Here is a 12,631-nt window from a genome sequence, read left to right as displayed (position 1 = left end):
GACGCTATAGTACCCATAGACGATGCTCTATAACTCTTACAGCTTGATGCCTTGCTCTAAAAGGCATCAAGCTGCTTGATACCTTGCCCTAAAAATTGTGTGTCATGTTCAAGTGTGTCATGTTCACTCACGTGGAAAAACCTGGACAAACGTAAAGGGTTGTTCTTCTTCGGGAAGATTGAATAGGAGGCAAAAAAGAAAGGAGGAGGAGGAGGAGGATATATTTGATGGATTGTACAATGTATTGAGGTGACACCTCCTCACTGGCCAAGCAGGCAGAGAACAAACCGACACACAGACAGAGAATTTACAGAAACTTGGTAGATATAGCACCAAACAGCTCAGAAATCAAGCAGGTGCCTGACAGGTGTTCGTTTGGTACGATTTCCAATTTTTTTTTGTTGGAAAAAAAACTGTTGAGGCACAGGCACAATCGACAGCTGCAGGGATTACAGTGAATTTTTTTAAAATTATATTTTTTAATTGGGAACATCTTTTGTTGCTACTAACCCAAAACTTTAAAATTGAGAAATTTGAAATTAATATTTAGATTTTTTTTAGGGTTCAAATGGGATCTTGTGGCACAAACCTGGTTTTCTCAATTATTCTTCTAATTTTTTGTCCAAATTTTTGAGTTTTTGAATATAAATTTTGCCACTAAAATTTGAAAATTTTCACAGTAGCGCAAAAAAAAGTCGTCTAGAATATCAAGAAAACGAGCAGCAAAATGCTCCCTAACAAGATTTGATTGTCAACTACTAGGGGGCTCCCCGCCGCTTCCCCATAAAAGAAGATACTGGGGGCTCCGGGAGCCCCCGGAAGCCGTTTTTCGTGTCTTCTGGAGCCAAAAAGCATCAAATTAGGCGGTTCCGGCAATGTCGAGAGAGATCAGAATTTTAGATTTGGGATACGGACATCAAAACTTGGCTAGTACATATACTACAACGCCTCATTTTGCAAGTTTTTTGGGCGCGAAAAAATCACGAATAATAGGGACAAAAATTTGAAGATTTGAGCTTAAATCTACAAAAAATCTTCCGTAAATCCACAAAGTGAACGCCCGTAAATTTACACTAATATCTCGTAAATCCACACAAGGCACTTTCGTAAATCTACATAATAAAAATTTTAAATTTACTAAAATCTAACTAGGGAATGACCAGAATAAGTGGAGCGATATTCAAAAAAAAAATATTGTATCGGAAAGCTGACATTCTCTACTATAAGAATATGACTGAAATTTTTGCCCATTCTGATTCTGATGCCGTATCAAGACGTTTTACCAAATCGATATTGGAAAAACACCTTGTTTTTGAGACTCCATATCTCTGCAGGAAAAAATCGCACTAAAAAGTGATCAACTGAAAACTTGTTAAACACAATGTGATCTAAAACTTTTCAGTTGAACACTTTCTTGTAAAAAATTTGGTTGCCAAGATATAGACCTTTAACTATTTAGAATATTCAAAAATAATGAAGCTCAAATCAATTGGTCCCAACTCGGCAACCAAATTTTTTAAAAGAAAGTGTTTTACTGAAAAGTTTCAGATCACATTATGTTTAACAAGTTTCTAGTTGATCACTTTTTAGTGCGATTTTTTCCTGCAGAGATATGGAGTCTCAAAGACAAGGTGTTTTTCCAATATCGATTTGGTAAAACGTCTTGATACGGCATCAGAATCAGTGATTCGGTCATTGAAAACAATGAAAAATAAGTTATTTGTGACACTCTACATTATTTCATACATTTTTGAAAAAATTTCAAAAAAAATTTTTGGATCAAATTTTCTCATGGGTTTGGTGGAGAAAAAAGTGGCAATTTTCGAAAAAATAAAAATTTCTGAAAAGTTTCCAGCCCGAATAGGCAAAAATTTCAGTCATATTCTTATAGTAGAGAATGTCAGCTTTCCGATACAAAATTTTTTTTTTGAATATCGCTCCACTTATTCTGGTCATTCCCTAGTAAGTAAAAATACACACAAATATTCAGGAAGATCGGTAGATCTACAAAAAAAACTTTTGCAAATCAATACTAAAGCATCGTAAATCTACATGAGAAATTGTAAATTTACTCAGATGCCCAGGAAGCTACCGTAAATCCACACAAGAATTGTGTTAATCTACACAAAAAATCTCGTAAATGTACGCAAAAATCTCGTGAGTCTACACAAGGATTTGTTATTTTACATGAAAACTCTCGTAAATCTACACGATATTTTGCATTTCTACATAGAAACGTACTGTAAATTTTCACGAAATTGTAGCGAAAAAATTTCGAAAAATCCGCAAAAAATCAGGTAAAAACCGGCAAAAACATTCACACGATAAAAATCTCTACAGGATTACGAAACAGTTGTAAAATGTACAATCTCTTCTCCTTCCTTCTATTGTCTTTCCCTGCCTGCGTCTCTACAGCATATCTCTTCTCTCTCGTCTCCCTCATCCAAGTACAAAACCATAAAACATGGGCGGTTGTAAAATTGCAAAAATGGAACAGGTGGCTTGGGGTCAGTGGGCATCCCGAAAAATTATTGAAATTTAAATTTTAATATTGTTACTAGATTTTACACGTATTGATACATATACCCCTGAATTTTCAGCTCCGTATCCCAATTTTCAGATATTGGCTGAGCAGTGACCCAGCTACAGTGTGGGCAATACGAAGTTTTGTCATTTTTTAGTGCGAATTGACATCTAGTTGTATATAGAGTGAAATACAAAAAATTGAAAAATTTAGTTTACAATGAAAAAAAAATCTGAATAAAAAAATTATTGCAAAAAAGTTTGAACATTTTTTAAAACTACTTTTTAAACCAAATTTTTCAAAATGTATTTTTCTATCCAAATTTTTTTCTAGCATAATATTTCACACAAACTCATTAAAAACCTCATACAAAGCTCAATTACTACATATAATATTTCGGGTAGCAACAGATTAATGACATATAGTGTATCTAAATGAAGGTTGCAATTGGAACGGAACGGTATATTATACATCTCGTATTACCCATGCAATTATATCATTTGAACAGGTTTTTGACATTTGAAAAACATTAAATTCATTAATAGAACACATTAAAAGAAAAAAAATTCCAAGCTTCCCTTTTTCAGCTGAAAAAAATGTTACTTATAGTTAAATCAATCAAGAATTTCGAGTTTTCCAGCGAAAACAGTTTGCTTAAAATTTAAAAGTTTCAAAATTTATATAAATTTCAAATAAAATTATTATTTTTTACTATTATTTTTTACACATTTTTCTGTTCTCGCTTCTTTGCAGCTTTGAACTAAGGTTTGTGTGCGGATTTTACTTTGTTTAGAATATATCGTAAGAAATCAACAGAAGTTTGGAAAAAAATCCGTCCAAAAAAATTTTTTTGGTCGGTCGTCAAAAAAACTTCAAAAAAATTTTTTTTCGAAAGTTTTTGATTTTTAGTATAAAAATGATGTAACCATGTGTAAACTATTTTTAAACATACAAAACATTTGAGTTTGAAATTTGGATCTCGAGAAATACTCAAAAAACTCAAAAATTCTTCGAAAAAATTATGTTTTCTATTATCATTTGAGTGTGACGCACCTAGTTAAAATGTTTTGTATTTGTAAAAATAGTTCACACATGACTACATCATTTTTGTATGAAAAATCAAGAATTTTCGAAAAAAAAATTTTGAAAAAAAATAAAAAATTTTTTGACCACCGACCAAAAAAAAATTTTTGGACGGTTTTTTTTCCAAACTTTTTTTGTTTTCTTACAATGTATTCTAAACAAAGCAAAGTCCGCACATAAACCTCAATTCAAAGCTGCAAAGAAGCGAGATCAGAAAAATTCTTGAAAAAATTGGCTTCGAGTTAGGGCACTCCGAGTGGTCAAAAATTTTTGTGACCATATCAAAATGAAAGATCATAGTTTATAACATAAATTCCCACAGTTTCAAAAAAATCGATAAAAGGCGAAAGAAGTTATGATTTTTGACCCGGAACTTATTTTGAGACCTAATATAAAGAGTTTTACTATAACAACACCTTTTTAACAGTTTTTTCTACAAAACCTCCAAAAACCGGTCAAAATAAAATCCAACTATGATTTGGCATAAAGATAAGCGCAAAAGATGAGAGATTTCTCATTTGGGACCCCCGATGATTAATATAATATTTCATAATTTATTACATTAAATGGGTATGTACACATTCTGCCGTTCACACACACACAAGAATATGTGAAGATTGGGGGATTAGATAAAATTTGGTGAGGAAGGTGATGATTATTTTATTATTTGTATGGGATTTATATGGAATTCGTAGATTTTGGGTGGAAATTTGGAAAATTCAGGTTTAAAAACCTACTTGGCAGTTTTTGGTAAAACTTTGGAAAAAATTTTGAGTTCGAAAACAATCTTTGTCAGAATTTCCATTTTTACATGGATTTAATAAGTTTTCAAATATATATATAACTTCTACTCAATTTCAATATGATTTTTAAAATCTACACATCAGAGTTAGTGAATTCCTAAGTTTTCAGCTCCTTATCTCAATTTGCACAAATTGGCTGAGTAGCGACCCAATACAGTTTTTTCAACGGAGTTTTGCCAATTTTAGTGGGAACTAGCAGGAAATTTCAAGAAATATAAAGTAGAACATCCAAAGTTTTGAAAATTCATCATGGAAAACTGTTAAGAGTATCATTATACATTTTTTTGAAATTTCAAAAATAAAACGGTTTTTTTCATAATTTTTTTCAAGAATTTTTATTTTATCGAAATTTGTGTTAAATTTGGTATTAAAACGTAGTTTTGCACACTTTAATCCCAAAAATTTTCAGCTCCGTATCTCAACTTTCACATATTGGCTGAGTAGCGACCTAAAGCACTAGGTTCACGGAGTTTCGTCAGTTTGAGTTGAATGAAACTTTTGGATAAGATAGATTAAAACGTGCTAAATTCGAAAACAGTAATAAAAATATTCGAAAACTCAAAAATTTGGAAAAAAAATTAGAAGAAAAATGAAATAAACCAATTCTGTGCCACTTAAAATCAAGATTCCAAAAAAAAAAAAATCAAACAAATATTTTTTGTAAAATTCTGAAAAAATTAAGTTTCAAGGGTTTTATTGCCAGTTCAATAACAATTTAGCACATGTATTTCAAAAATTAAAGTAACTTTCCATCAAACTGACATAACTCCGTATTCCCCTACAGTGTAGCTAGGTCGCTGCCCAGCCAATATGTGGAAACGGAGATTCGGAGCTAAAGATTTAAGAGTACATACTTGAGAATGTGTAGAATTGAGAACTCATTTTGAAAAATGTATGGATTGACAAAAAATTAGTTGATTTGAAAACTTTTTTTTTTAATTTCAAAAAAATTGTTGCTCAAAATTTCTGAAATTGATCAGAACTAATTCTAAATTAATTTATAACGTTCTAAAAAAGACAATCCTACTATAGTAGGATTGTCCAAAAAGAGCCATAGAGCTCCTCTTAAACCAAGTACTATTCACCAACTTATCCCCCTTCCAATTGTCTCATTTTCTCTCCCCACCCTCCAACTCTCTATTTACCCTTTCTCCTGTCATCATCATCATCAACATCAGAAGCTCACAGAGCCCAACTTATTTGCACAATAAAATGCCCCTTGTCCGAAAAAGGGGGACAGCTTAGACATGTACTCCACCAACTTGTTAGGGGCCCCTCAGAAATAAGGGAGAGGGAGGAGGGAGCAAGAAAAATATTCAGAAATGCCACTTTTCTGAAAAATTGTTTGAAACTTTTTTAAAAATAATTGTAATACGTATTTTCATTAGTGTTTCCATCAATTTTTAGGTTTTTTGAGAAATTTTAATATGGAAAAAGTCAGTTTTCTGAGAAAAATCAGTCATTTGTGCCAGAATTGAAATTTCCAAAAAACGAATTGTCTGAATCCGGTAAATCTGCAATTCGGAAAACTGCCGGAATTAAAAATTTCCTGCCAATCGACCAATCGGCAAATTGCCGGAATTAGAAACTTCCGGCAAATCGGCAAACTGGCAAATTGCCGGATTTGAAACTTTCAAAAATCGGTGAATTGCCAGAACTAAAAACTTTCGGCAAATCCGGCAAATTGCTGGAATTGAAATACCCAGTAAATCATCAAAATGGCAAATTGCAGGAGTTGAAAATTCCAACAAATTGCCGGAGTTGAAATACCCAGCAAATCGGCAAAATGGCAAGTTGCCGGAATTAACAACTTTAGGCGAATTGGCAAATTGCCGGAATTGAAATTTCCGGTAAATTGGCAAGTTGCCGAAATTAAAAAATTTATTTAGGCAAATAGCAAATTGCCGGAATCGAAATACCCAGTAAATCGGCAAAATAGCAAATTGCCGTAGTTGAAATTTCCAGCAAACTGCCGGAATTGAAATACCCAGCAAATCGGCAAATCGGCAAGTTGCCGGAATTAAAAACTTTAGGCAAATTGGCAAATCGGCAAATTGCCGGAATTGAAATTTCCGGCAAATCGGCAGGTTGCCGGAATTAGAAAATTTAGGCAAATTGCAAATTGCCGGAGTTGAAAAGTTCCAGTAAATTGGCAAATTACCGATTTTGTCGACAAACCAAATTTGCCGAACAGCCGTTGCCGCAATAATTTACTGATTTTCAAAAATTTTTAGTTTCAAAAATCACTTTTTTTCTGCATTTCTTCTTCTTCTAATTTTCTTATTCTCTCTATTCGTATCACCATTCTTATCACTTTTCCAAAAGGAGTTCAAAGTCCCCAATCAGTTAACGATCAATAAATTTTTTTCAAATTTCTAGTCTTATCAGTGAAAAACTGATAAAACCGCGAAAAAACTTGGGGAAATCATAAAATTCTTGGTTTTTTTCTAGTTTTTTCTTAGTGTAATATTTCTTAATAAAACCCACCGGAATTTCTTGATAATTTCAGATTTTTTTGGCTGAAAATTTTTCGCTTGGCTCTAAACTTGGCTAAAAATGATGTGGTTTTTCTACGTCGCAATTGTGATTATTGGCTTTTTTTCACCAAAGTTAATTGATAAATATGTAAGTGAAAGATATAATGGAAATTTAGGGCCCTGCCAGGGGTACTGTAGTTTTCGTAGTGGGACCCAACAAACCCAGAATTTCATATTCCGCGCTCCCTTGACAACTCCCGATTTTGCTAATATTGGCGCCAAATTCAAAATCTTGCAGAACCGAAAGCAAAAGTTGAGGACATTGATCAAACAACGAGCGGCTGATAGGAAAATTAATTTCGAATGGGCGAAAAATGTGAGTTTTGTAGGGAAATATACGATGAAAAGAGAACACTGCAAAATTTTCAATTTGTGAAAGAGATTTGACAAATTTCGAAAGTTTTGAAAAAAAAGAAAAATAATTTTTTAAAAATTAGATTATTTTCGAAACTTTTTTTTTTGTGAAAATCGATAATAATTATTTTCCCGAAAATATCTTTTTTTTTTGAAAAAACAGAAAAACAATTTTAAAAATTGTTTATTGTTTTTTCTTAAATTTTCAATAAAATTTCTAATTTCAGAGTTTCCAAAAACTGGACGAGTCCCGTGCCGTGGAAATCAGTGCGAAACCATTCGAGGAGCTTAGAAATTCGCTGAAAAATGGAGAAATCGGACCTGTTGAGACCCTGCGAGCTTTTCAGCGAAAAGCTTATGAGTCTACAGAGAAAACTAATTGTGTGTGCTTTTTCATTCAGGTTAGTATGAAGAAGTTTTGAAAATGTTTGAAAAAACAATTTAATTTTTTCTTTGATATATTTTTTCTCGGATTTCAAAAACTTTTTTTCCCCAAAAATTTCTTGCAAATTCATATTCAGCTCACCGAGAGCTTTCAGAAAAGTATCATCATGTCACATTTTTCTCCAGTTTGACGAATCTTGGGTCTTGCCACGAATACCTGGGGTACTGTAGTTTTCGTGACGGGACCCAACTTTTTTTGACCGATCGGAACATGGCCATGATCGCGCTTATTCTAAAGCTCTTGGTGATTTGAATTCATATTTATATATCAAAATTAATTTTAAAAAACTTTATGGAAAAGTCATCTTTGGAAAAAAAAAAATTTCGGAATTTTTATATTCATATTTTTTCCCAAAAATTCGAATTTATGAAATTGTTTATTGCAAAATCGCTCTCAGCTCACTGAGAGCTTTCATAAAAGTACCAACATGTCTACTTTCCTCTCTGTTGGGTCTCGCCACGAAAACCAGTTGTACTGTAGTTTTCGTGACGGGACCCATTTTTTTCAATGTGAACCGAATCGTGTCATTATTATACTTAAATTGAAGCTCTTGGTGAGCTGAAGTCAGATTTTTATATCAATAATGGTTTAAAAATTGATGAAAAAGTTATTTCTCGAAAAAAAATTCAAAATAATTGGGGAAAAATTTTTTGTTTGATTTTTTTTTGAATATTTTCATAAATTCAGAACCAATGTTTTTGATTCGCTAAATTTTTCACATAGTTTTCAATCAAAACCCGTACAAAATCCCTATTTTCTTTCAGGAAGCCCTAGAAATCGCGGAAAACCTAGAGCACCTCGCCACGGACCCAAACTACCAGAAGCCCCCGCTTTTCGGTGTCCCAGTGAGCATAAAAGAGTCGATTCACGTCAAAAACTTGGATTCGACGGCTGGATACGCACAAAAAATCAATAATCCGTCGGACGCCAACTCGGTCTCCGTTGATCAGTTGATTCGGCTGGGAGCTGTGCCATTTGTGCATACTAATATTCCAATTGCTCTTTTGAGCTATGGATGTAGTAATGGAGTTTATGGTACTACATTGAACCCATTGGATAACTCAAGGTTAGAATTGAAAACATTTTGGAAAAAAAAAACAATTTTGGCAATTTTTTTTGTTTCAAATATTCAAATTTTGAACATTTTTCAAAATAATGTAAAAATTCGTGTTTAGCTCACCGATAGCTTTCAAAAAAATCCCATCATGACCTATATTACTCACGTTTATGCAATTCTGGGTCTCGCCGCGAAAAGTGCCTAAGGTACTGTAGTTTTCGTGGCGGGACCGAAATGGGCCAAACTAATCATGATCATATTTAATTGAAAGCTCTCAGTGAGCTGCACCCGAAAAAGCAGAAATCAAAATACAAAATTAAGTTGTCCATTTTCAATTGTGAGAAGCAAAAATAATTCAGTTTTTTCTCCAAAACTTTTGTTTAATTTTCAAAATTTGCGGAAATAATGTAAACATTCGTTCTCAGCACACCGAGAGCTTTCAAAAAAGTACCATCATGACAAATTTCCCTCCATTTTTGACAATTTTGGGTACCACCTCGAGGGGTACTGTACTTTTCGTGGTGGGGCCCAAAGTGGACTAAACCTAGTCATGATTATACTTAAATTGAAGGTCTAGGTGAGCTGAGTTTAAAAACCGTACTCTTAAACAACAAAGCCTAAATATAAAAATTTCAGAGTCCCCGGTGGCTCTTCCGGAGGTGAAGCTGCTTTAGTTTCCCTTGGTGGAAGTGTTCTGGGAATTGGCACAGACGTCGGTGGAAGCATCAGAACACCTGCATCATTTTGTGGGCTCGCTGGTTTCAAAAGTTCTTCGGACAGGTCGCCTCAGCTCGGAAAAACTGCTTCGATTCCCGGTGAATTTTCGGAAAATTATCAAAATTATGGGGTTTTTGAACAAAATTAATAACAGTTTTGAATTCAGCTTATTGAATGCTTTCAAAAAAGTACCACTACACCATATTTTCTTTAAGTTGGTGTAGTTTCGGGTCCCGCCACAAAATTTCCGGGTTACTGTAGTTTTCTCTGCGAGACCCAATGTGGCCGGAGCCTAGCCATTATAGTACTTTTCTGAAAGCTGATGACTTGCTTATTTTGAGAAACAAGCTGAAACGGTGATATTGCCATAATAAACGAAAATTTTAAGAAAATAAACATTTCAAAATTTTTGAGGTTTTTCAAAATTGTCAAAAAATTTTTTTGAATTTTGAAAAACAATTACCACAATAAGAGTTTTCAGAAAAATATCAAATGCCTTCTTGCTCCTTCTGTTAAGGTAGTTTCGGGTCTCGTCACGAACTTTTTGGGTTACTGTACTTTTCGTGGTGGGACCCAACTTTTCTGAAACTGAAAGGAAATAGGTCATGATTATACTTGAATGAAAGCTCACAGTTAGCTGAGTTCAAATTTAACAATGAAAATTTGAAAACTCTGATTTCCAGGCCGCCAGCTCCTCCTTTCCGTCGAAGGGCCTATCGCAAAAAATATTGATGTCTGTGTAGAGTACCTGCGGCTCAAATGGAATGACCCACTGCTTTACAAAAAGGACGTGTACATGCCACCCGTCAAATTCCAAGAAAACCTGTACAACTCTGAAAAACCGCTGAAAATCGGTTACTACACGTTTGACGGCTACCAGACGGCCTCTCCGGCCTACCAACGGGCTGTACGGGAGACTGTGGCGGTGCTCAAGGAGCTCGGGCATGAGCTTGTGCCATTTGAAGTTCCGCAACCGGACCATATGTACAGTATTTTTTGCGCCGGGGCTACGGCCGATGGAGGGCTCTATTTGATGGATAGCTTGGCCAATGTGAGTTTTTTCAAAAAGTTTTCCACTAATAAAATACGTAGAATTCAATTTTAAATATTTTGCTAATTTATCACTTTTTACTAGCGTCACTTTCCCTGGAGTTGCAAGCGTTTTGAGTCAAAAGTTTTGACCTTATTTATCTCCTCAACTAGATTAGCTATAAAAAAGTTGTCAACTACAAAAATATGTAACATTTAATTCTCTATATTTTGTCAGTCAGTTTTCAACTTTTTGATATCTCTACTCCCCGCTGAGTAAGCCGGGCTGAAAGTTTGAGCTCTAAACTTTTCAGTAGGAAGTAGTGGCTCAGCTGGGTATACAGGGATACCTACGGCGCACAACACCAAAGTTCGAACCCAGGGTAGTGCAAATTTTTTTGCTATCTTTTTTTTGAAAATTAAACACACGAGAAAACGATTTGAAGTTTCCCGATTTTCGGAAAAACTTTTTTTTAAGTTTCAAAAAAAAACTTTCAGGATATTATCCCACCAGAAGCAGATATTGGATTTCCAGTAGCTAAGCTCCCACATTTCATTCAAAGACTTCTGAGAAAATACTGGCACCATCGTAGGGAACGCCAAATTATTCAGGAATTGCCACATGACACAGAAGGTAACTTTTTATTTTGGAAAAATTTGAAATATCGTGCTTTCTTTCAGATTTTTGTTGCAAAATTAAAAATGAGCTTATTGAGAGCTTTAATTTAAGAGTAATCATGACTAGGTCAGGGAAAACTTGGAACCCTCCACGAAAGACTACAGTAACCCGGAGGTTTTCGTGGTGGGACCCAAAACTATCCAATATTGAGGAATGGAGGGCATGATGGTACTTTTCTGAGAGCTCTCAACAAGCAATAAAACATTTTTAGCCTAAAAATACGGAGCTTGAACCTTTTTGAATTAGTTTGTTTTTTGAATATTTTTTTTGAAATTTCAAAAAATTCCAAAAATTTTAATTTTATTTAACTGTAGTTTTTATTGCGAAATTTGAAGTTCGCTTACCGAGAGCTTCAAAATAAGAATAATCATGACCAATTACACTCAGTTTTGAGAAAAGTTTGGTCCCACCGCGAAAACCACCGGGGTGGGTTACTGTAGTTTTCGTGGTGGGACCCAAGGAGGCGGAGACTAGTCATGATTATACTTGATTCAAAGCTTTCAATGAGTTGGGCACAAAAAAGTGGAAATCAAAATGCAAAATACAACAGTTGTTTTTTTTTGGAATTTTTTTTGGAATTTTTTTTCAAATTTTTAAAATTTTAGGAAATTGTGCAAAAATTTGATTTTAGCACACCGGAAAGTATCAAAAGAGTACCATTATGACCCATATTCCTCAAGTTTTGGCTATTGTGGGTCTCGCCAAGAAGGGCACTGTAGTTTTCGCGGTGGGACCCAATTTTTATAAACTGAATAAAAGCTGGGCATGATGGTACTTTTTTGAAAGCTCTCAGCGATCTCAATTCGATTTTAAACTTTTTGTTATCGGAAAATCAATACCTTCGAATTTTTTCACTTCAGAAATGCGTCAAATGCACGAAAAAATCGAGGACTACCGTCACGAATTCGTACTGGCGATGCGTGCCAAGAAGCTTGACGCCCTGGTGTGCCCAGCATTCGGATGCCCACCCCCGCATCACGGAATGCCCAACAAAATCCTCGGAGCCAACAGTTACCCGGCTCTCTACAATCTGATAGACTTTGCAGCTGGCACTGTGCCAGTTACCGTGCAAAAACAGGAGGATGAAGTGGAACTTCGAAAAATGAAGACTGAAGATTCGTGGGATCGTAGGGTGGTGACTGAATCCAAAAATTGTATTGGACTGCCGGTTTCTGTTCAAATTGCCACTCCACCGTACCGAGAAGAAATGTGTCTGAGATTGTTGAAGCAGGTGGAAGCGAAGATCGGATTGTATAGTAGAACACATTAATTCACTTTTTTTTCTAAATTTAAATATTGTTTGTTTTTGATAAAAAATTATAATGTTCTGGGTTTTTGGTAAAATATTTATTTTTGAAATCATCCAGTTATTTATGAAAATTTATCAACTTTTTGGTTTTGTA

At 34.4% G+C, this 12,631-nt stretch overlaps 1 protein-coding gene across 1 annotated transcript; it reads left to right on the top strand.

Annotated features, from left to right (window-relative positions):
* The first annotated feature begins 6,919 nt into the window (after positions 1 to 6,919).
* On the top strand, positions 6,920 to 12,556 carry faah-3 (Amidase domain-containing protein). The gene is made up of 8 exons (NM_067616.3): positions 6,920 to 7,035; positions 7,186 to 7,263; positions 7,529 to 7,702; positions 8,511 to 8,812; positions 9,440 to 9,618; positions 10,204 to 10,571; positions 11,048 to 11,183; positions 12,089 to 12,556. Exons 1-8 carry the CDS (start codon positions 6,970 to 6,972, stop codon positions 12,496 to 12,498), a joined length of 1,713 nt encoding a protein of 570 aa, NP_500017.2. The 5' UTR covers positions 6,920 to 6,969; the 3' UTR covers positions 12,499 to 12,556.
* Positions 12,557 to 12,631: the final 75 nt, after the last annotated feature.

Source organism: Caenorhabditis elegans, chromosome IV (assembly GCF_000002985.6).
Source record: "Caenorhabditis elegans chromosome IV".
In the NCBI taxonomy this organism is placed as follows: Eukaryota; Metazoa; Nematoda; class Chromadorea; order Rhabditida; family Rhabditidae; genus Caenorhabditis; species Caenorhabditis elegans.
This window is presented reverse-complemented; position numbering and strand designations above follow the sequence as displayed.